Source organism: Scomber japonicus, chromosome 18 (genome assembly GCF_027409825.1).
Source record: "Scomber japonicus isolate fScoJap1 chromosome 18, fScoJap1.pri, whole genome shotgun sequence".
Classification (NCBI taxonomy): domain Eukaryota; kingdom Metazoa; phylum Chordata; class Actinopteri; order Scombriformes; family Scombridae; genus Scomber; species Scomber japonicus.
The window spans coordinates 5,840,068-5,865,177 of record NC_070595.1 but is presented as its reverse complement, the minus strand read 5'-3'; the positions used below and the strand labels follow the sequence as shown (position 1 = coordinate 5,865,177).

The window sequence follows — 25,110 nt, the reverse complement described above, 5'->3', positions numbered from 1 at the left end:
AGTAGAATAGACTATAATTTAAAAAAGATTACAAATGGAATATATTAATAGATATATGATGTATATACATGTATAATATACTGTATAAATGGTACAAATGTACATACAAAATAGGCTGTGATAAATGTGAAATAGATGTAAAAGTTGAAAGACAATAAAGATATAATATGTATTCATACATTCATACAAATCCACTAAAAAAATCACTGATCTGTGCTCAGGGCCCCTTGGCCACCAGGGGGCCCCTAAAGATGAAATATCAGGCACCATCAACACCACCCCTCATTCCTAACGTCACACCAGCGACTGAAACCTCTGCTAACAGGGCCCATAACAGACCAATGACTGAAGAGATCAGCTTCACACACTTTGCATCATTTATTAAAAAAAATCTTTATTAGACATTAATTTGCTTTAATTTCTCATTTGAAGTGATATCAGCTCAAATTTGGTCTATTTTGAACAACCTCATTAACAAAACCTACTCACAATCCTTACACCATTCCAGATTAGGCAAGATTTAAGGGTTGGAGGTCCCTGTTTGATGGGGTTTTTAATGTTGACTATATTATGTATCAATTTGGCAAATAAATGAAATGTGTTGTAAAATAAAGACTTCATATTTCCGTCTGAAGTGGCATGAAATTGAATTACTCACCAAACTGTGTAGCTATACTGAAGTTGAGTAGATGTACATTACTAATTGATTTCCATCACTGCTCGCAGGTCTGCTCTGAACTCAGTGTTAAAGTTCACATTTTGGACATACGTGCTTTTCATTGGACGGACTGAACACAGAGGCAGCGTGTGACACCTGTCTGAGGTCACGTGGAGATCAATCAGCTGGTGAGCTGCGTTTCAGACACATTCCGGACTGACGCGCGCGCATCGGCGTCACCGTCCGACGGCGGGAGAATATCTCACCGGAGCTCAGCTGACAGACAGATGGTCGGTGTCGGTAACCTAACCTGTAAACTAACCTGATCACCATGAGCCACCGGCACCGTGCGCTCAGCTGCTGTCTCCTCCACGCGTTGCTGCTGTTGCTGCTGCCGCACGGTCCGGGGCGCGTTGCGGAGCTCGCGGTGGCGGCGGAGTACTCTTCCAAAAGCGACTTGGACTACGAGTTCGGGGACTACCGGGGCAAGTGGTGCATCGACGACCACGGTTTTGTTTACGGCATCGGAGAGATTTATTACCCGAGCCCCACTGCGTGTCCGTGCACTTGCACCGTGGACGGTCCGGTGTGCGTCCGACCCAAGTGTCGTCGCATCCACCCCCAGTGCACGAGGATCAGGTATAAGGCATGCTGTCCGGTGTGCGAGGCTATGGCCAGGGTCTGTGTCTACAGGGGCAAAACGTACCGGCTCCTAGAGGAGTTCAGGGTGAGAAAGAGCCAAACTTCTTCACCCCCTCCACCCCATTCCCTCCCCTCCCCACACCCCCTCCACCCAAGCTCCACACTGATTTCATGCTGCGTTATTGGAGATTTACGCACATCACCCATCTGTGAAGTATACACGTTACACGAATAAATGTGCTATTCAGTGAGCTTATGTGATCCGCGTTCATATATAATGATACCTATTTTTAAAAAATATTTTCTGCATGACATAACTGTATTTCTGTAATAGTCACAGATAAACTTAAAGTCCCCCTCCACTCAAAAATGTGTCCTTATTGGAGCTTCACTGTGCAAAATGATGTGTATGGAGACTTTGTTTTCACATTCATCTGATGAAAGTTTCTCTGTGCTCTAGTTAGATATTATAAGTGTATTGTACTGATCATGGTTCAATATCCAGCTTTCATAACCTTTTAAAAACTCATTTGTTCCTACCTCAATCACACTTTTAAACAATGCTGCTTGAGACTGCAGGGATGGTGTTTTATTATGGGGCGTGTGCAATATGTGATATGTGCAATGTGTGTTGTAACACATGGGGTGAGTGCAATATTTTGTTATGTGTAATTATATTTATAATGTAACAGCTGGTGCTGTTTTTGTAACTCATGTGCACAACATTTGAGTCCAAGACAATTTAAAGTTAAAGTATATTGTATTGTGTCATATCATATAATATTGTATCATATCGTATTGTATTGTATAGTATTATATTGTATCATATCATATTGTTTCGTATTGTATCATATTGTATTGCATGGTATGGTATCATATCGTATTGTTTCATATATCGTATTGTTTCATATTGTATCGTATCATCAGTGTTGGGAGGGTTACTTTTAAAATGTATTCCCCTACAGATTACTGATGTCCTAAAATGTAATCTAATGTATTCTCTTGGATTACTCAAGTAATGTAATGTATTCTAAATACTTTTGGATTACTTTTAGCTTACTTCAAAATCGTCTAGTTGAACGTGTTTATCTGGGACACTGATTTTAGTTAACACTTGCTCTCTCTTTAGAGAACAATCTTCAGAGAAAAAGTTCTGCAAATACACAAAACACAAATGTGGTATGTTTTGTCCTGCAACTGATACTATTTAAAGAAAAATGGCATCCAAGAGTCAACATTCTCATTCTCATTCAATAGGGAAATTAAAATTAAAAAAAATGTATTCTTAAATATTGATGCATGAAGAAAAAATTGGGCTCCAGTATGGAGTTAACGCCCTCTAGAAAGTAGTGCAGTTGTTAAATCTGTCACAATAGCACAGTTCAACCACTAGATGGAGACAAAAAGCGTGTGTTCGCATTGAGGACGACCAGGCAGGCTATCTACAATTCATCCTCCATGCCATGTAAATACATGGAAACTGGCATGAATCGACTCAGAATGATCCAGAGACATTGGAGTAGCTGTTACTAGGAATATTATGTTACCAGACATAACTTTTAACCATAAAAACAGCGAAGGTATGATATAATTTGTAGTTGTAAATTTACGATGGGAAATATGTGTGGATTTTTCTTTGACAGTTTATTCCGCGAGTTATGGTGTCATGGCTATATTCGTGCTTGTTTAACTGCCCTGAGACATTTTTAATCCATGGGGGGTGCTGTTGCCCCCTCCGGCGGGGGCTCGCGGGCTTAAGGGGTGAATAGTTGCCGGTTCATTTCTCCGTTGTTTTGTCAGTCCCCACTCCCCACCCAATGGTTATAACTTACATCATCCGACCGGCTTAGACGTGGAGTCTCTCGATGATGAAAGCAGCTTCGTTGGTGGTAAACACAGCTTGCACTGCACTTAAATGTTGCGACCTTCCTTACCAGGTGTGTAGGTAAAATGTTCTCTGTATTTCTGTGCCTCTTGGTCGTTCATGTCATTCTCTGCAATTGTCATTTGGTGTTGTGTGGAAAGTGCTCTCGCTCATTGATTTGCAGCATATTTGCGTGTGCATAATGCCACCTGCATCCGCACAGTGCAACCTGCGTGGTGCAGTAAAGTAATGTTATAGTAATCTTTTTTAAGAAAGTAACTGTATTCTGAATACAACAATTTAAACTGTAACTATATCGGAATACAGTTACTCGTATTTTGTAGTTTAAATACGTAACGCCATTACATGTAATCTGTTACTCCCCAACCCTGCGTATCGTATCATATTGTATTGTATCGTATCATATTGTATTGTATCGTATCATATATGGTGTCGTATTGTATAGTATCATATCCTGCATACTCTGAGAGGGGACTTTTCAGTAAAGCAGGAGAACTCTTGTATCAAGCCATTAAACTAATAAGATTATCATTATGTTAATATTGGCTATGGAATAAAGAATTGAATTATGTATATTATAATTGCTAGATCAATTTAAAGGCTTCCCCTTTCTCCACTCTGTACATATTTTAACCAACTTGACTACATTGGTCGAGGTGGCAAATATACCTGAACTAAGACTTTCCGTGTTAGTTTGTTGTTTGGTTATTTAAAGGCACCTTAAATGTAGAATATCAATAAAATAAAAAAGATTTTAACGCCAGGTTTTGACCTTTTATGACTGACTGGGGACTGAGCAGTGGTTGGACAGGCGGATCAACATTGTTTGTGTGTTCTTCTCTGTCATTTATGGGTTACACGGTCTAAATTTTGAGATTGATCTGACTGAAATGTCCACACGTCAAATCTAGAAGTAACTGAAACTCAGTCTCTGTGTCTCAGTTGTCCAGGTGTGAGCGATGTCGCTGTGAGGCCAACAGAGAGGTGTACTGCACCATTTCGGACTGCCCCGCCCCTCATTGTGTCAACCCCACCTACGAAGCCAACCACTGCTGCCCCGTCTGTAAGGCTGGTAAGTAGGGTGACCACATGAGAATGGGGGAAACCCAGGACATGGGAGTTGGGGTTGAGGACGGGCGTGAGCATGGTTATGGCAGGCCTCCAGTATATTACATTCGGGTGCAATATTCACAACAGGATCATACAGCTGCTAGACAGATGTGGAGAAAAGTCTGAAACACTGTAAACAGCTTTGCTCACTGAAACAGATGCAAAAAAGGGCAAATCGCACTCAGTTACAACACTTTATGGGCATATTTGCACTGTCCTATCATTAGTGTGCAAAGTCCTTTGTGAGTTGCAGGTAGCGGTTCCAAATGATGCACAAATCAGCTGCAATCCATTTGTGATTTTTCCCTCAGTGTCAACGAAGAGTAAAACACCTGAAATGCCAAAATAACTAATAACAATATGACTATGTTGTATGTCACAGTGTATACATCATTATTCATAACATTTATTTTATTTTATTCATTAAATCTTAAATTATATCTGTCTATGTCAGATCACTCCCTCCTCATGACTCCCTGCAGCTACACCAATCAAAGTCTAGAGTCTAGTCTAGTCTAGTCTAGACTAGTTTCTTTCCCTCAGTCCAGCACTTTGGTCCATAGCAGATTATCTATAAACCTAATCTCAGGATGTCCAGTATATTTGCTTTGGGCCTTGAGGATAACTTATATTTTGAGTAACTGTCTGGATTCTCTTTTAGTGCCACTGTCAAGCCAATGATGGTACAGAGAGAATTGAAACTATAGATTACTCAAAGTATGTGTGCCTCCAGAGGATGAACCCTTTCCATTTTTGACAGTCAGTGAGTAATGTCAGTGTCAACTTTACACATTCATTTTAACAAGAGGATGAACCAGTTATTAACCACATAGGGACTGTTTCTTTGGTAGTTTCAAGGAAAAATTGTTCACCGAGGTCAGTGGATTATCCTGAAATGTTGATTCTGGGGAAAGAAAAAAAAAGTTGTTGTTTGGTGTCAGTCATTGTTTTTTTTGAATATCACAAATGTAATTCATTCATGTATCTGCATCTTTTAGATATTGTGTTGGTTCTATAGCAGTTATTGTTGGGGTAGAATAATCAGTGAATAAATAGGCTGAAAATAAATATGTATAAAATAAAGCAAAAAAAACATAAAACACTTAAACATTGCTCTGCTGTGTAGTGCAGCACAGGAAAAAAACACATTTAGCAGTCGTGTTTTATCTTCCGTACACGGCATATGGCTCAGGTCAAAATCTGCTCATCTGAATCAACAGTTAACCGCTCTCAGCTTCTTCATCCATGTTGAACGAGTCATCCGCTCCCCTCTGTGCTGCTATAGACAGCTCATAGCAGGAGCTCAACCACATGTGCTATCTTATCCCATCTCACTGACTCACACGCACACAGACACACACACACACACACACACACACACACACACACACACTTAAGCTCCTGGCTTCTGTGTGTATGTGTTAGAAGCATCATTGGCAAGCTGTGGCTTTCAGGAGCAGCGCTGGTTATGTCACCTCACACTAACCTGCAGCTTACAGAGCCATCCCTGTTATGTCATGAGTGCTTTCATTGCTACTTGCATTATAAAGTCCCTTTCTAATATTGGTGGGATTTGTATGTTTGTGTGTGTGTCAGACAGGAACAGCAGCATGGATAATAATATTACTTGTATTATATGTTGCTCTTTTTTTGAGGAACAAAGCAGTTAAACTAACAAAAGTCTTATTAAATAGATGAGCACCACATGAACATGCTGCTTTATGGCATCTGCAGTTAAAGTTGTAGTTTCTATTTTTACGGCCCCTCTGCTGGACAGGCAGTCGGACAGATGGTTTGGTGAGCCGCTCTGTTGCGTCATTGTTTTTTTTTTTTTTTTACTTTTTTCTTTCCTCGGCGCTGCCAAATTCCCTCATGTCAGCTGTGTTTTATGGAACACGGTCGGATCTGGCATCAGATGAACTGTACTTCCTGTCCTCCTGCTGACTGGCGTTGGTAATTGTTTCTCAGGTAGCTGCCAAATAACGGAACCCCCATCTGCCAGTGAGGCATGCGAATGATATGAAAGACGGGCCTGTTTACATTTCTTGCTTATATCTTACAAGCACATGTTGAAGGGAGAGAGAAATAGCTTTAAGAAAAAGATTGGATTTTAACTCATCTAAATGTTGGTATTTGCGTGTATCTTGTCTTCCACCTCTATTAAAATCAAACACAAATAAATGAGGTTATTTTAGAATGGGCTTGAACCACAATAGAATACTGTGTTGTGCGTCAGATTAGTGGTTGTTTAGGAAAGCTATTTAAAGCTGCATTCATTGTTTTTTTGCCACTTGGGGGCAGCAGAGACACAATACTGACATATTATCTTTTAAAGTTGATATGGCCAAAATGTGAAATCAGGTGTTCCAATCACTTCCATGGGCACAGGTGTATAAAATCAAGCACCAAGGCATGCAGACTGTTTCTACAAACATTTGTGAAAGAATGGGTCGCTCTCAGGAGCTCAGTGAATTCCAGTGTGGTACTTGTGATAGGATGCCACCTGTGCAACAAGTCCAGTAGTGAAATTTCCTTGCTCCTAAATATTCCTGTCAACTGTCAGTGGTATTATAACAAAGTGAAAGCGATTGGGAACAACAGCAGCTCAGCCACGAAGTGGTAGGCCATGTAAAATGATGGAGTGGGGTTGATGGAGCGGGGTCAGCAGATGCTGAGGCACACAGTGTGCAGAGGTTGCCAACTTTCTGCAGAGTCAATCACTACAGACCTTGAAACTTCATGTGTTCAGATTAGCTCAAGAACAGTGCGTAGAGAGCTTCATGGAATGGGTTTCCATGGCTGAGCAGCTGTATCAGCCATACATCACCAAGTGCAATGCAAAGCGTGGTGGAGAGGGGATTATGGTGTGGGGTTGTTTTTCAGGAGCTGGGCTTGGCCCCTTAGTTCCAGTGAAAGGAACTGAATGCTTCAGCATACCAAGAGATTTTGGATAATTCCATACTCACAACTTTGTGGGAACAGTTTGGGGACCGACGTCATATTAAACCCTATGGATTAAGAATGGGATGTCACTTAAGTTCATATGCGAGTCAAGGCAGGTGAGCCAATACTTTTGGCAATATAGTGTATGGCTTGAGAGCTAAAATCAGCCCACCAAGGGGTACAATCCGGCCTCTTGAACTAAAATGAGAAGAACTATTTTACACAGGTTTCCTGCATGGATTAAACATGTAACCTGGTCATTAGTGAGCTTTACAGGTGCTGGAAGGTGGTTGGACAGAGCCAGACTAGTTTTTTCCCCATCTGCCGCATGTCTCCGTGCAGCAAGGAAACCTACTTGACCCTTCAGAGAGTAGAGGTTTCTGCACGGGGAAGAGGAAAAAAAGTCTAAAAAAGTAAATTCTCCAGAGGCACTTAGTATAGAACAACCTTATTATTAGACCAACATGTTTCAGGTTGGCGCCCTTCATCAGTGTCATCATAAAATAGTATTTATGATACTATTACTATATATACTAATAGTATTTAAATAAGGTAGTATTAAAGCAGAAGAATTGAAAAAAAGTTATGTGCATGTAGACATGTATCAGCCAATAAGGTATTTAGCAAGATGGGTTGGGATATACGGTCATGTACCTTCAGGCCAATCATTATTCCAGACAGGCAAGGAGGCAAGGGGGAGTATCCAATAAACGACATGGGTGACACCAAATTTGGTCCATAAACCTTAAAAAGTGCAATTAAACGGGTGAAACTCAAATTAATACAGAAGTGATTAACATCTAAATTGAGCCTATTTGGTATGGTATATCTGAAAGAGGCCAATACACAAAGTAGTGATTTTACCCCTGTCCTGTCCCTCTAGGTCCCAACTGTTTTGCCGGGAACAGGGTGATCCCGGCCGGGGAGCGAGTGAACATTGACGAGCGGACAGTGTGCTACTGCACCTACCGGGACGGGACGTGGCACACCCACCCTCAGGCCACCTGTGAGCAACGGCCCCAACCCAGCCCACCGCCCGGCCCCCGCACCGAGGCCCCTGGGGATGAGGACCCCAGTGGTAGAGGTGGGAGGCCATATATTCCCAGACTGGATCTGATACCGTGAAGTGTTTGTGAAGTAAATAAATGTTGATGTAGATGGCAGAGCTGCTCCACAGGTACAAATAAACTCTAACTGTATCTATATGTACGTATAGTATCAGGTGAGATAAACTAGGCTTTAATACCGTCACACTCAAACTGCACCTTTGCTACCAATGAGAATATTTCAGAATAGCTCTGCCTCCAACAAATGATGAAGTCAAACTGATAATCTGCAGTTGGGGTCGAGGTTAAGAAGGAACTGGGTGAAACTGGTAACACCCATACGAAAAAAATATGAATTCATGCAGTAGCATACATGACCTTTGGAAACTTTTTTCATATTTTTGGATTCCTCATATTTTCTGTTTTATTATAGGACTGGGTTCTAATTTGTAGCTACACTGACAGGATGGCAATGGTCAGTCGGTCAGTCCACCACTGACCCAGACTGAAATATCTAAACCGCTGCTGGATTGATCACCATAAACATCTGTACACATATTCATGGTCAAGAGAGGATTTAGACCACTGACTTTGCTAATCACCTGACATTTTCCCCAGAGCCACCAGCAGGCTGTGGGACCAAACAATTACTTTTACTGTAATACTTTAACTACATCAAACTCTATTTAGTAAATGTATTTGTACATGTTACTTTTCACCTCTGCACAAATGTCAACCTCACCTTACTAGAGGAAAGGTTTGGGATCACCAAAGTACTTTGTTTGATTGCCTGGGAACCATGAATTCCATCCAATAGTTGTTGAGACATTTCAGTCTGGACTAAAGTGGTGGACAAGCTAACATTTACATTCAACATTCTGCACATGGCCACATATATAGAGTATGGTATGCTCTTCTTTGTGCTACAGGACTTCTATCTATATGAGGTCTGGGTTGGGTAGTTTTTGTGAAATCAATGTATGTGTGGTGTAAGTGTCGCAGGGGAAACAAGTGCTGGGTGCAGGTGGTGGCTTGGGTTCTCTCCATGATCCTGCTGGTTTCCTTCTGTATGCAAAAAGAAGTCCAAGTGGACCACATACACACACACACTCACTAAATGCTAAGAGTGACTTTGTAAGCAGAAAGAGATTCACTCACTACCTGGGTTAGCAGATGGTACGTTATATACGAAAGGTTAGAGTGCATGCCAGATTCTGTACACCTCAATCCTGCTAGTTTCAGTTCTTCAGACAACCCACATCATTTCCTGATTATTCAGGAAGACCACTCACCTTAAATCAGGTTCTAAAGCTCTAGAGTGCAGTATTTCATGGTCCTCAGGTTTATGTACAAGTCATGTTCTCCTATGGTGTCTTAATGTGGTCTGAATTCTTTCCCTCTTCTATGTAATGTATTTTGTGGATTTCATCTGTAAATAGCTTCAGTAAATGTGTCAGATATGTACAGAGGTCTGTGTGTCTGTACGCTGCTGGTGGTGAAATAAAGTCTATAAGTCTTTGTCAAGTTTCAATACACCCTCTACTGGTGAATATGAGAACATGCATTTAAAATACATGTATTGCTGCCTCACATTACATCTACTGTAGACTATGAAATACAAATATAATGCCATTGTGTCACAGCATAATGGCTGATAATTGATGTCCATTTTTGACAATGATTCTTTACAATATAGCATGTTGACTAACAACTCGTATAGATATATAGTTTAATAGTTAACAGCTGCTGTTGGAGGTTTCAGCAGGCTCAGAATAGTATCAAACTGCTACACTTGCTCTAAATTTCCTTTTTGCCACTGTTGCTCCATCACACCTTAACAGGTGAATACTGTCCAGAGAATTTAATGCTGAAAAGACAGGAGGAATGATTTGAAAATGTTTGTGTTAATATGGACACTTGTCATTAACACTTAATTTAAGGTAGCACTAACAGTAGCTCATGTTTCAATCCTTTAAACTACGCTCCTTAAAAAAAGTACTCACCTCTACAAAAAGTATGAATGAAAACAAAGACATGCAGCTCAATTGACAGTTTTTATTGAAAACAAACAGGGTCCATATCAGGCTATGCTGCCAGCGTTGGAGGCAATCCTGGGCCAAAGGTCAGCGCACTCTTTAGCAACTGGGCCTGTGATGGCTGAACCTGCAGACAGAGAGGAAAAAAGCTGTTATTACACTGTCAACACTGCATGTTTCATATGAATATGAACACCTGACATGAATGAGAAAAAAAAAACTGATCTGCTTGAAACAATAACTTCAAGTTTTGTTTAGAGGTACAAATGAACATCTTTAGTAGACTCAAATTGTTCTTTAGTAAATCAATACATGACATTAACAACATCAGGAGCAGTAACATTGTGATACCGTGTAAACTTCAAACACTTTGGTTGTACTGAGCAGGTTTAAGTTGTCTCATCACTGATTGAGATTGGTCAGCTACAGTTGATCGCTGCCATCTCACCCACAGTGAAGAATTCAATATTCCCTTCATGACGACTCACCCAGCCACTGAGCAGACACAGCAAGTGCTTTAAGAAGGGGGGGGCATCTGTTCTTGCAATCTCTATCTGCACTATGAATAAACACTGAAATACATGTACACTTCCTAGTGGTGAAATAAACGGAGGCAGCTTCATACAGAGACACTAAACTTTGGAATTTACTCTAACACTGCTACTGAAGCAGTGACAATCCAACAGCACCCAGAGTGACCCTGGGCATTCAACGTGTGACGACTAGTAAACTAACAGTTTGAACTAATGACCATTAGTCAGCTAGGAGTCTTACATCCATGCAACATAATCCTTCAGTCTTTTTTTACATTTTATAAATGCAGACCAAAGTCTACATGCAAGTATCAAATGTTTGTGTGTAGCTAACCCTACTGAGTTTAATGTTGCATCCAAGTACAAACCCACCTTTCATTTCTCCTTTATTGTTGACTATGACCCCCGCATTGTCTTCAAAGTATAGGAACACGCCGTCTTTTCGCCGATACGACTTCCGCTGCCGTATCACCACCGCAGGATGCACTGAGGAGAGAGAGAGAGAGAGAGAGAGAGCATGTGGTTAATTCAGTGCTGGAGGACGGCTCTGATGTGACTAGTGTTTGAGAGGAACAAATCACTTCAAGTTCATCTACACATTTTGCCCTGGTCACATTTTATTCCAACACTCAAAATCACTGAACATCAATTTTTACATATGCCAGTATTATTATTATTATTATTATTATTATTAAGTGTGTTGCAGTAAGTAGTTCACTGTTTTTCTCAAAAAAGCTCTGAGCCCGTACTTAGTCTTCCTCTCACTCTGCCCATGAGATTAAAAACCAACGTACACCGTAAATACAGGTTTTGCTTTTTTAGTTGCTCTGACATTATGTGGACAGTTTCCAGGAGTGAAACGCATTACAGTTTAACTGATGCTTTTTACAAACAGACACCTGGAAAACTCATTCAACACTTCGCTTTAAGAAGAGATGAACCAAAACCACCTCCACACATACAACACTGCAGGGAGATGTATAAAACAATGTGTACTCACCCTTCTTCCTGAGCTCTGGCTTGCCTTTCTTCACTGTTGCCATGACCATGTCACCTACTCCTGCAGCAGGCAGACGGTTCAGACGCCCCTTGATGCCTTTCACAGAGATGATGTACAGGTTCTTAGCGCCTGTAGGACAGAGAGATGACGAAATTAAAAACCAGGGCAGCATGGGAGAAGATCCAACAGGACTCTGGGACAAGAGCATCTTTAGAACTTCAAGAACTGCACTTTGTCAGCTTGTCTCATCACTGATTGAGATTGGTCAGCTACAGTTGATCGCTGCCATCTCACCCACAGTGAAGAATTCAATATTCCCTTCGTGACGACTCACCTAGCCACTGAGCAGACACAGCAAGTGCTTTTAGAAGGGGGACTGCACTAAAAAAAAGGTAATAACCAAAACCATGACCACAGAGGGTTGTTTAATACCACCACTCTGTCCATATTTACCAGAATATCCACACATCAACTTCAGCTTTAACTCAGGTTAGCGTTTCTACTCCAACACCTCCATGACTCACTGAGCACCATCACAGCATGTGAGATGTAAAGGATCACAAACTAGAACATGTGCCTCCATATTTAAGATTTTGAGATATCTGAGTGATAACAGTTACAGTAGGTCAGTAGAAGCATACCTGTGTTGTCAGCGCAGTTGATGACCGCTCCCACTGGGAGACCCAGTGAGATGCGGAACTTGGCTCCAGACGAACCACCACGTCCTGGAAGAAGACACAAACACACATGTGAGCATCATATCTGCCAATGAAAAAAAAAAAAAAAAATTGCCATCACTACATTTAACATTACAATTCAAGCTACCTTACTCCATTCTCTTACAGTAATTAACCATTTATATAACTTAAATGACACTTGAGATTCTAGATAACTTCTTTCCATGTTATACTGCATTTAAAGCATTTTTGTTAACACAGCCAACACCACCTTTACCCAGCACAAACACTCAGGTGATCAAGGTGGTTCTAATAAGACACCTGAAACATGCCTGATATCTGACTTCCTGTCTGATAATCCTGTGATTTTCAATGATTTCAATTAAACTTTCAGCAAAACTTTCATAAAGCATTATTGTGTCCATGTATAAGGACATGAAACATTGTATTACCCTACTAAATGGACTGCAAATGAAAAGTGAGCTATAAACTAATACAGTACATCCAATGCCAACATTTATGACCCAAACGACTACTACTAGTTAGCAGATTCATCTCTTTAAGACTGTCTGACAACATAGTGAGACCAGCTAATGTCAACTAATAAATCTGTAATAAAAGATATGAATATGAATGTTAAAGCCCACAACACTCTGCATTTACACGAGCCACCGAAAGGCCTCAAAAAGCTAAAGAGCTGAATGAGAAACTAGGATACAACTGAGTGTAAATGAGAGCTAACATGCGCTGTAGTAATGAGGTTATCTACACTCTTGTACATTAACATAATGATTTACACCGTCAATGTCTCAAAGTAAAGTTATTCCACACTGCTAACACACACTAGCTTGTGCCAGCAGGCTCTTTCTAGCATAACGTTACTGATAGCTTGCTGTTAGCCTGCTGCGGCTAATTCAAACATTCTGTTCAAATTAACAGCACATTAGCTTCCATTTCATTTCATAAGCAGGTGCGACATTTAACATACCGTCAGAAATAACAGCCTCAAGTCAACAGCTTTGAGCACATTCTTATTTTCCTCCTCTATCTTTCCAGACTGCATGTCTACTAAGCGTTGGCAGCGAAACATGGCTTCCGCCATCTAAGCACTGAATCGTTTAAAAGTTAGAAAATTTCGTCGCAAATGAAGAACTAATCACACAAAAAGGTTGTCTTTGCTGTTTTATAACATAAAAACAACATTATGAGAAATGTTGTGGAGTAAAAAACAGCAGATGAGTGTGGATTGGAGAAGCGGGTTCTCATACCTCTCTTGGACATTGCTGCAGCCGGGGAAAGAGAGAGGCGGAGAGAGGGATTGTGGGATATAACGTTGAACAGAACGTCATCCGGGTCATGGCGCGGAGGTTAGGTGCATTCAAGGCTGTCGGAAATAACATGTAGTCCTAGATAAATACATTGAAATATGTTTATTAGTTTATAATCCAGATCCACTATATGTATGTTTTACTTGTAATTCTCCTGTTCAGGGTCCAATCTTTGTCCCACCAATGTTTCCATTAATTATTCTTTCTTAACCCTCGTATTGTCTTCGTTTTTACTACGCACCTTTTGTCCTCCCGGGTCAAATTGACCCGGTCTTGTTCAACTGTTTATAAAGTATGTAGTACAAAATGATCATCAATTTGTTTGTTTCACCTTTTCAGTGAACTCGTTTCCAACACATTAACATATATTTTACACTTATTTTTGTAATATATGGTATGATAGCCCCATTTACATAACAGTATACCTCATTTTTGAGTTAAAAAAAGCAGAAATTCTGAATTATTTTCACTATGGTTTTGATCAGAGGCACACAAGTGGATGGAATACCACAGATTGGTATATGCCAAAGTTTAGTCAGGATATTGTTTTGAAACACTTAAATTTTTTTAATGGCAGCAAATAGTCACACCTGTTGTCCTCCCGGGTCAGTTTGACCTGGTCTTGTTGGACTGTTTCTAAAGCATGTAAGTATAAAATGATCACACAATTCTGTGTTACACCTTTTAGTCAACTTGTTTCCAACACATAACCACAGATTTTACATATTATTTTTGTAATGTATGGTGTGGTAGACCTCATTTACATGAAATGTCAAATTGACCTGTCTAATTCGACTGTTTATAAAGCAGAAAGTGTCAAATGATCACATCATTCTGTTGCATAGTTTTAGCCAACTTCATTCCAACTCATTATCACATATTTTAAACTTATTTTACACCTCTTATTCTTTTTATTATGCTTAATTTATGAGCAGTAAACCTCATTTACATGAAATTATACCATGCTTTTGAATAAAATAAGCAGAAATTATTACTTATTTTTGGATAACCACTGACACTCCAAAGGGGTCAAAGTGAGGTCAAGAGGCTGTGATATAGTGTAGGTCATCTTCATCATGCTGTCTCAGAGTGAAATGTGAAATGCCCCAAGGATGCTATACACTCTGTCTTCAATTGGGGAAAGGCATATCAAAGGTGTAGCTTGTGTTTTGGCCCAATGTAAAAGCCCAGTGCTTTGAAGTGTGTTTGAGTGTGTGTAGCCCCATGTAGATAGATCAGAATTGTGATGAAATCAGGTTTACACACCTGTCGCTTTGAAATTGTGTGTGTGTGTGTGTGTGTGTGTGTGTGTGTGTGTGTGTGTGTGTGTGTGTGTGTGTAGCCGCATGTAGGTAGATCAGAAGTTGTGAAATCAGGTTTACACATCTGTAGCTTTGGAGTTGTGTGTGTGTGTGTGTGTGTGTGTGTGTGTGTGTGTATATGTTCATTGTGCTGGAAAGCGCAATAGCGTGACCAATTACACCACTAAATGTGACCGGGTCAAATTGACCCGGGAAGACCATAGGTACTATACATTTTAATAAAACACACATAATTTAACAAAAATAGTCATAATTAATTGTACTTGCAAAGAGCATAGTCTGGGACCATCCATGTCAGTTTGAGCCAATTATACATAAGAAAACCAAAGTTATGACATATTAACTGTTGTCTTCGAGTCAAATAGACCCGAAGACAATAGGAGGGTTAATTACTCATCAGTACAGCATCATGTTAAATACATAATATAATATGACATAATACAGTGTTCAATCACAGTATCAACCTCTACATAACCCTAATACTTAGAGAGGTTGTGGGGGGGTTTGTTAGTAAGCTTTGGCCTCCTCCTCCTGTCATTTCACCATGTGTGTAAATCCTAGTATTATTAGTTGTGATGTTGATCATTATTCTATGATAAGCAGCCAACACAATTTTCCTCGCAATGAATAATGTATTGTAAAGCATGTAGTTCTTTTATAATGTATTCTTTATTTACTATGTAACTTGCACATTTTCATTTATATGGTTATTACAGTCACACCTATATGCCTGCTCAATCTAAAGATACAGGATTACTGGATTGTACAACTATACGTGGATCCTGCAACCTTCCTGAATGAATACATAGATGAACAAATGACTGTTTCACTCAGAGGTGGAGCTTTTTATTATAATTTTTCATAAAAACATAGAGGTAAACAAACACTAAAACCTGAAAAGTAACCCTAACCCTAACAAAAGAATTGAGGTTTCTTTTTTTTTTTTGGTTTGTCAACAGCGAGTTTACAGACACTACATCATCCAGCAGATGGCAGCAAATCACCATCACTGTTTCTCCTGATTCTCCTTTTCCAGGTAAATATTTCACAGCCAGACTAAGATTTATTATTTCCAAATTTACATATAAATACACAGCACATACACACATAATACTGAAATATATTCAGGCTCACCACGCTCACATAGCTTATGTTATTGTGTCAAGTTCAAGTCTGACTGCAGAAATGTTATCATAGAAACAAACCGACTCCTGATAAAGTCTGGGATGAGTTCCAGGTGTTTGTAAGAGGAATAATAATTTCATCTCTCTAAAGAAAAAACAAACAAACCAGATGAGAGATACTGCATCTTTAGAAATATCTATAAAATGTCTTAAGAGATGGAAAATTGTGTAAATTGGATGGATGGATCAACAAACACTAACACAAGAGCTCACTGTTCACTTCATGGGTTCTAGCCATGAGTCAACAAGGATTTTTAAAACTATGTCCACGATCATGCCCTTACCACATGATTATTAGTGTTACTATGACAACGAAGGTCCCCTAACCTTAAGATAGTCATTTGAACCTAAACCATGATGCTACCCTGAACCTAACCAGACCTTAACCTTAGTGTGACTTCATTAAATGTATTAATTTTTCCATTAGTGCTCTGTGATGCTTTTGGAAGGTACACATACATGATGTCATCCTGCTGATTTCTACTGATTACTGCTGGTTTAATGCGAAGGACTTCTTGATAATAGCTCAAACTCAACTATTTTCCTCAACAGCTTTTTATATGTACTTTCTCCCCTACTGATTTTCCAAAACTCTCTTTTTAAAATCAATCACATTATTTTGTTGAGCTTGATCATCACACATAGTTCCAAATGTTGGTTGAAGAAGTCCACAAGTCAAAACAAGCATCAGATCAACTTGAATTAAATGTTTGCATATTACAAGCCCTCAAAAAGGTCTCAAATATCATTCATTACCTTCTGCAAGATGTCTTTCTTCAGCTCCTTCATGTCCACAGAGGAATCATCAGCTCCACCCACACCACCTGTCTCACTGTGGTATCTATGTTTTAAACAGAGTCTACTTTTCATGTAGAAGAAAAGCAAAACACTTGAAAATAGCAGGCAATAATCATGGTGTATTTATGAATACTGATTTTTTTTTATTGTTTCAAAAACATGTAATAGTTTGTAGATTGGAACTCAACTCACCCACAAACACTGACATTATCACTGGTTAACACACATCCAATGTAATCCATTTGCCAAAGTGTGAAACCACGTATGAGTGTGTACATACAACTGTTAGTGCACTAAGATCCAAGAAAAACAATAACTGAAAATATATAAGCCTCATAAAAGTAGAATTTATGGCACAGCTGTTGTATTGGATTGTATAGTTTAACTACACAGGTGTTCCTAATGAAATACTTGGCCAGTGTATATATTAATAGAGCTGTAAGTCAAAAGCCACAATTGTCCTTTACCTGAAATGAATACAATAAAGTACAAGAAACAGTAACACTTTACAATAATCACAGTACCGTACTTAAAACTATCTTTATGAAGTCAAACTGAAAACAGCAGATTCATTTTCTTCTTTAGATACAGCTCCATCTCCCTCCTCTCTATTTATATGAATGTGGTTTCATGTGTATGAGGACAGATGATGGATATACAGTATAATCTGCATAGCATGAAGAGTGTGGGGTTTGCACTTATTTTATTTTAACAGGAAAAGTTTGTGCAACCAGTCATTTATGAAATCTCATAAATTGTTGTATAAATAGTTTGTATTGTATAAAAGTAATGTGACGATTAGCTCAAAGTACCGCTATACCACTATAGGAATCTATTTGTTGTGAATGACTGATGCTGGTCAGAAACACAATCCTTATAAATAATTATTCAGTCTCACATGTATTAATGTCATTATTAAAAGGCAACATGAGTAAAACATGAATTACCAAATAAAGCGACTAAATATTATGTTGAGCTTTCAACCTGCTCTGAGCACAATACACACACACACACACACACACACACACACACACACACACACACACACACACACACACACACACACACACACACACACACACACACTGTTGCTCTCGTGGCGATGCCTGACTGCACACTTAAATGCACTTTCTAACTGACAAATGTGTCCAACACCTGAACAGCCCCAACTGACAGTACACTTACTCTAATATCACTTCAAAGCAGTACTCAGGGCTATGTGCATTTCACAATTCACCACAGTTAACTGCACAGTTGTCCAGTTGTTGGTGGTAACATAAACTGCTTTTAGGACTGACTTTACAATCTGTATTGTTATAGAAGTGCAAACAGTTATAACAGAACCTGTGTAGATAACCTCCACAACAATCAAGAACAAGAGTTCATGTTGAGACAGATAACAAAATTACACATTTATCATACTGTAAACATAAATATTAATTATGCTTTTATTGATACATTACTTCCTGCAAGAAATGACTAAACTGATATAACTAGTTGTAATTAGAGCCCAACTGATATATTAGTCAGCCAATATTATTGGCCGATATTGCTCCATGACAGACATATACTGATATACTGATGTGCACTGATTATGTCTGTGTTTGTGTGTACATATACTTATGTGATTAGTGCTTTAGGTGTATTTGAACCTTTTTCTTCAAAATCCAATATATACTGTATGTACATAATTCTTTTAATAATAATATATATTTATAATGATTAAATTGTCATTGATATGTATTGTTTCATGCACTGATGTTGTTTCATACAAACAAGTTTATTATTAAGCTGTGTAATCATTGTAAAAATTGTGTGTTTATGTATTTTATTCTGTATATAAACAATCTATGAGAAAAGATGTCATTTTTTCACTCCCTAATATCGGTATTGGTATCCAAAAATCTATTATCAGTCACAATACTGTTGTTATGTTATACAACTGTTATTTAATGTTATTTCTCTTTCATGTGCAGTACGCGTAAGTGCTTCTAGATAACTTTATTGATTATATTACTCCTTCAGCCCCTGAATTAGGAATGGGTATTGTTTAAAAAAAGACAATACCAGTACCAATCCAAGTACCCTTAAAGTAATACTGATACCAACTGAGTACTTCAGTCGATACCCATCATGTAAACAGAAGCATTCAATTGCATAAAATGTCACCACTCGTCCACTTCTGGCATCTTGGCTGCTGAACTACTAAGCGCACTAACATCACACCAAAACTTGGCAACTGTGGCAGTGGGCCAATCACATGTCGCATTGAATCGAAGAACACTTGCGTTGATTGGCTGTGAGCAAGTCCATACAAATAGTCATATTTTCTAGCTCTGGCCTGGGTGCAAAAAGGATTGATTTCAGGTATTGTTTGACGGGAAATGTTTCGATACTACTTTAAAGGTATCAGGTACCAATACACAGACTTACTCATGAATGGGCATTTGCTGTAGGCTATGGGTATTTATACTTATTTGTTTAAAGCATCTGAGCTCAATAGAGACAGATACTTCATCAGCACCTTCCATCATAGACAGACAATACACAACCGCAATTATCTCAGCATCAGACATCACAGAACACAGTGAGTGATGCTGAACAAGAAAGGAAATAAAGTAAAAAGAGTTGTTTTTCCTCTGATTTGACAATGAATAATTCTATCTTATGCATAAAACCTCCCCTCCACAGAGAACAGGTGGTCGCCAGCATGTTTGCAGTGATTGATCGACCACCAGATAGCAGCAAATCACCACCACTGTTTCTGCAGGCTTCCTCCTTTTCCATCTTAGAAATACAGCTGGAAGCATGTCGGCAAATACTACACACTACACAGACAGATGGAGTATTCACATGTAGTGTAAGCATGTTCACTTTGTACATTTTAATCACTCACATGGAGCAGACCAGCTGGCTGTATTGACAAAGCACGATAGAGGGCTCCAGATTGGGTGTGGTGGGGTTTATGGGGGGACGGGAGGGGGCTGTGCTAATTGAAATTAAATACATGTCTTGTTTTGATGAGATAGTTTAATAGCCATGGAAAGTATGTGGGTGGTTTTCATTATTTGTCACAGTGAGGCAGGAATTATCGCATGTTATCACTACATAATTAAACCCCTTAGATACATCAACATATTTTCCACACAGGTTTACCAAATCAAACACGTTGACTACAGTTGAGGCAATAATTTCATAGTCGTGTGGTTTTAACATGTGAAAAATCTGCAGTAGTAGAGAGAATTGCAGTTCCCGTATGATCCGATGAATTTTTAATGCTTGCAAAATATAAAAAACAGTCTAAAAAAGATCTGCTGCAGAAATATTACATCTCCAAATCTCACACATGAATAAAAACTGCTGTTGTCATTAAAACCTGATCACTTGGGTAAATGCTGCTCATGCTCAGCCTTTCATTGAAGCACTCTAATTTTGGTTAAATGGTGTAATATGTTAGATTTTGGTTTTCAGATCTATAACATTTTGTCAAAATCAGACTAGCAGTTTATGAAATCTTTTATTTTCTTTCATCCTGGAGTTTCTATTGTGCCAGTCATCATATTGCTTTGATCCCAGATAGAATTGGTTACTTTAAAGAGTACTCCGCTGCACTCCTATATCACTGTATCTCACAATAGACCTTTAAAAAAAACAAAAAGCATCAAAATTGATTGTTTTTTTAATTGAATGTATTTCTCTTACTTGTTAAAACCTACATTACCCACAATGCACCATTGCTTAATTCATTTGACTGTACAGATTTGGGTGCGTTATGTTAGTAATGGCTGAGTAGCCTGGAGCTGCTAGCCTCCAGTAGACATGAGCAGTCAGCTACAGAGGTCTGCTCTACACCCCCAAATTTCTCTCACTTTCAATTTTGTAGTCATAAGCCCTGACTGACTCGAGTGACATCACTTCAGGCAATTTATTACATTTCCCCCCCGGAGCCACCAACGTATTTATACAACTTTTTTCATATATGCATTAGGACTTTCTATCACTTGGAAATACATGCCGATGCATAAAAAATCCAGCCTGACACTGATTTGGAAGAAAGTAAGGTGATAAGAGGATTTATTTGGGATAAACAAATTATAATCCACAACTATGGGTTTGTGCAGGCATGTTTTTAAAGGCTTACTCACCCATTGTACACCTATATAGATGTGTTCACTTCTTGTGGCAGATTAGATCTCTTCTCTGGACTGTGTGGGTCTGTGTTTTGGGTTTTCCTCACACTGTTATCATTGTTGCATCTGTTATGTATGGCCTAAAAGGATCAATATTCCATAAAGATAAACGGTAATGGCTGAGGGTAAAGAAAAGTAGCTTAATGATATATGGACTGCATGATTACTGTAATGTATCTCATTTATCTACAGTAGGACACATAGAGGTTTATGTCCCCAGATTTTGTATTTCACCACTAAATGTTTAGACCGGACAGTTTTTCATTTCATTCATTATACTATTTCAGTGATGTAGAAAATGAGTTTCATTTTGGTTTTTTATTGTTTTGTTTTTTTACAGGGAATTGCTAAGGGATTTGTTAGTAAGATGAAAATGATTTTGTCTAAATGGATGATCCAACAATGAAGAGTCGTTTGTTCACATATGAAACATTTAAATTAACCAGTCACTTGGAGAAAGTCTTTGACATAAAAAAACAAGGAAATCTAGCCTAAATGTTTGGCCTGACCAAGAAGCAACTACCACTAACTACCACCAACTTGAAGTTGAAGTCAGTGTGGAAGTATGTTAAGGTGGAATGCTTTTTGATTGCCATCCATATGTACAGCTGCGTCTCCCCTGCTGCAGGTTCCTCTTCGGTCCATAGTGATGATGTCACCGATTTTTAAATCACTTTTCATAGCTTGAAGGGGGTTTTACAAACATAGAACCTCCACGGATCAAAAATTCATAATAGAAAGAATCATTATTGACCTTGTTTGTTGTTCGAGGTGTCAACAGTTTTACAGATATCTCTTTTATATTAATGGTCTATGGGGGAAAATGCTTTTTTCCCCTCATTGCAATACCAAAAGTGACCGCTGGGGAAAATCAGCTGATAGGCTGAGCAGCAGTCCCATATCCAGCTCTCATAATACATCCATGTTAGCAAATTTTAATTAAAGTTGTTAAAATAAGCCCTGTGTGGTGCAGCACTTGGTGTTCCCAATAAGCTAGCGGTTAGAGGTAGTGCGGTGTGTTCCCAGAGCATGAAAGGCACTCCTTATTATGAAGGTACTGGATCCAAACGGAAAAGATGACCATAAACAGCAACTTTGAGCTTCAAACTGGCTTCAGTGCAAACCAACAGGTCACAGATGACATTATTAAAAGGCAACATGAGTAAAACATGAATATATAAAGACATGTCAATCGTTATATATAGTTTATGGGCATGGGGAAATAAAAAGGAACTAAATAACTTAGTTGCTTTAGTTTACAGCAAATTACCATCATTATCACAAGACTTTATGTTATCAACATTTTAAAAATTCTATCCAGGGATGCTTGTGGAAAGACCATTTCAAAATGAATTGCTTGAGTGGAATGTGAACCCCACATTGTCACAAAGCTCAGATACACTATAAGCCCAACCACCATACCAATATCCCGACCCTTACTTCCCACTTTGTTATATAAAGGGCATACTACCTCTTGCATTGCCGTTCGTAAATTGAGAGGTGCTGCATTGTTCCATATGAATGTAATCTCCCAGGAACAGTGGACTGAATATCCACTTCACAAACTTCTATTACACTGTTTTTAAAGGAAAAAGGAAAACAAGGAATCATCAAGACAGGAGTTCCTGTAACATCTGGTAAGTAATTTTAGAAAGTGACTGTGTGTAAGTCATGGCTATTCTCCTCAGCCAAAGAATCTCCACAGAAATACATTTTAAATTAGGAGAGTATTCCAAGGGTTACCTTGATGTTTTATATTGTAGCTTTCTCTTTGTCTTCACCAGTCACCCTTTCATACACCATACCAACTGAAAAGGGCTATTCTGGCTAACTATAAAGTCAATAGAGGAAGTTAATTCCAAATTTTGACAGATGTCTGCTTAGGAATAACAGACAAAACAAAATGTCAAAGCATCCTTTAGATTTGTCTCTGTCTGTGTACCAGCTAGCGTGATGTTCTGAAGTCCTTTAAACAAAAAATTGTAATGACTGTCAGAGTTGAAACTAAAGCTGTTTAGAAAGTACTTTGAACGATAATTTTGCTAAAACAAAGGGTATTTAAATTAAATGTACACTTTCATCTCATTGTTGGTTGAGATGTATCCATCAAAAACCTGTATGCAGATATGTTTTTATCTGGAGACCAAAACTAAAGCTAAAAGCAGAGAATTGTTTGCTAATTTCTCATGAAGCAGAGCCAACTGCCTCTTACAGTCTTTATCTGTTAAATGTCGTTAACTCAAGGCTGAAACATGTGTCTCTGAGTTGCATGCAGTTGTGATTAGATTTTTTTGGTGGTGTTTCTTATGTATTAGTATTTATGTATAATTTCTATAATGTGTGCCTTTTTTCCCTTTCAGATTCAAATATGCATGTTGTCAAGAGTTAGATCAACCAATCAACCTACCTACCTACCTACCTACCTATTACACCCTGTCTGTGTAGATTGGTAGAGACAGTTAAGTATATCTTGCATATGTCTTATTCCAGCTTCATCAAACAGGGTTGAAGTGGTAAGTAGACCTTAGATTGAGCTTATTTAGTCACAAATGTTTTACCCAAGGTAAATAATGAATCAGGGGGGTTGTATGTTTCAAGTGCATATGGTGCATTTTGAAATCCACTCAACACATATAACAGGAAGACAATAAATAAAAAAGTTACTTTTTATATTTATTATTGTTACCCTTTTTGTTACTTTCTTAGTTCTCATATACTGGCCATAGTAACAACCATCACTGTCTCATAAACTGGCCCAAATATGAAGGCCCTTGGGTCCTGGTATGTGCCAAAACACTAAAAAAAAAAGGCTGTGAACCTTTTCTGGTTTGGTCCCCGTAATGTTTTATAGCAAATGACAGTGGCTCCCAAGGTGAAAGAAGCAAATTCCTAATTTCTTAGATTTCTGACTGTAACAGTATAAAATCTCCTGAGGTGATAATAATAGCATATAGTGGAAATGTAGACGAGGAATGTAGAGTTTTTTCATGTTTAGCTGATGTCTGGAATGACATACAATGAATGTACCAGTAAAAATTAGACCCCGTCTGACAACAAAGATAACACAACAAATAACACATTAATGTGTTATTTGATGTAGAACTGGAAATCAAAAGGAGTAACAGCAAAGTACAAAAGGTCTGATGCAAGGCATACAGATTAGTAAAGGGGTTATCAATAATCAAAGGAATTCAGAATTATGCTTCAAGAAACAGAAAAAATGGAAGGAATCTCAACGTTCCTCTCTAGAACTAGCTTGTTGTATTAAGTCAAACTTTGGGGCATCTCTGTGGTTACCACTGGACTAAATCTTCATCATTAAAGCTGCAGCCAGGACTTTTATATACTGAGATAACTTTAAGTCCTCTTCAACACCCCTGACACCAACCCCTGTCTGGACATTTTTTGAATTGTTTTTTAGTGAGTCTAAAAATACTGTAATCAGCCCACAAAACACCAACCACATGTAAGCATTCAACCACACAATGTAATTCCTCCTTGGTTGCTAAATACCCCAAATGCCACGTAAAATACAGAGTACATGACCTCAGTGTCTTCAGCACAAGCTATGCTGCTGACAACATTAACAACATGAGGTCTTAATGATAAGATTCAAATCTGTCAACACTGTAAATATGCATAAGAGATGGCACAGACCGTACGTCACGGCATACAAGTATTCACATGTTTGTTTATGACTACACGGCCTTGTAGTCCTTTTTTCAAAGTCTTTTTGTGATGTGGATACGCATACACGC

General features: G+C 38.7%; 3 protein-coding genes across 3 annotated transcripts in view; 2 read left to right on the top strand and 1 right to left on the bottom strand.

The window, feature by feature from the left end:
• Positions 1-25,110, top strand: part of LOC128379506 (uncharacterized) — a 388,452-nt gene that overhangs the window by 88,573 nt on the left and 274,769 nt on the right. The gene's annotated exons all lie outside the window — the stretch shown is intronic.
• On the top strand, positions 990-8,363 carry si:dkey-283b1.7 (von Willebrand factor C domain-containing protein 2-like). Its single transcript, XM_053338219.1, has 3 exons — positions 990-1,385; positions 4,128-4,257; positions 8,122-8,363. The coding sequence occupies exons 1-3, from the start codon at positions 990-992 to the stop codon at positions 8,361-8,363; spliced, it is 768 nt and encodes a 255-aa protein (XP_053194194.1).
• rpl23 (ribosomal protein L23) lies at positions 10,326-13,845 on the bottom strand. Its single transcript, XM_053339147.1, has 5 exons — positions 13,799-13,845; positions 12,495-12,578; positions 11,854-11,982; positions 11,226-11,339; positions 10,326-10,447 (listed from the first exon to the last, which is right to left on the bottom strand). Exons 1-5 carry the CDS (start codon positions 13,809-13,811, stop codon positions 10,365-10,367), a joined length of 423 nt encoding a protein of 140 aa, XP_053195122.1. The 5' UTR covers positions 13,812-13,845; the 3' UTR covers positions 10,326-10,364.

Excerpts from the sequence above, each read along its gene's own strand:
- si:dkey-283b1.7 (XM_053338219.1), top strand. The coding sequence starts at position 990 with ATGAGCCACCGGCACCGTGCGCTCAGCTGCTGTCTCCTCCACGCGTTG. Across the intron at positions 1,386-4,127 it reads GGCTCCTAGAGGAGTTCAGG|TTGTCCAGGTGTGAGCGATG; the intron begins GTGAGAAAGAGC and ends TCTGTGTCTCAG. Across the intron at positions 4,258-8,121 it reads CTGCCCCGTCTGTAAGGCTG|GTCCCAACTGTTTTGCCGGG; the intron begins GTAAGTAGGGTG and ends CTGTCCCTCTAG.
- rpl23 (XM_053339147.1), bottom strand. Across the intron at positions 11,983-12,494 it reads CAACTGCGCTGACAACACAG|GCGCTAAGAACCTGTACATC; the intron begins GTATGCTTCTAC and ends TCTGTCCTACAG. Across the intron at positions 10,448-11,225 it reads CAATAAAGGAGAAATGAAAG|GTTCAGCCATCACAGGCCCA; the intron begins GTGGGTTTGTAC and ends CTCTGTCTGCAG.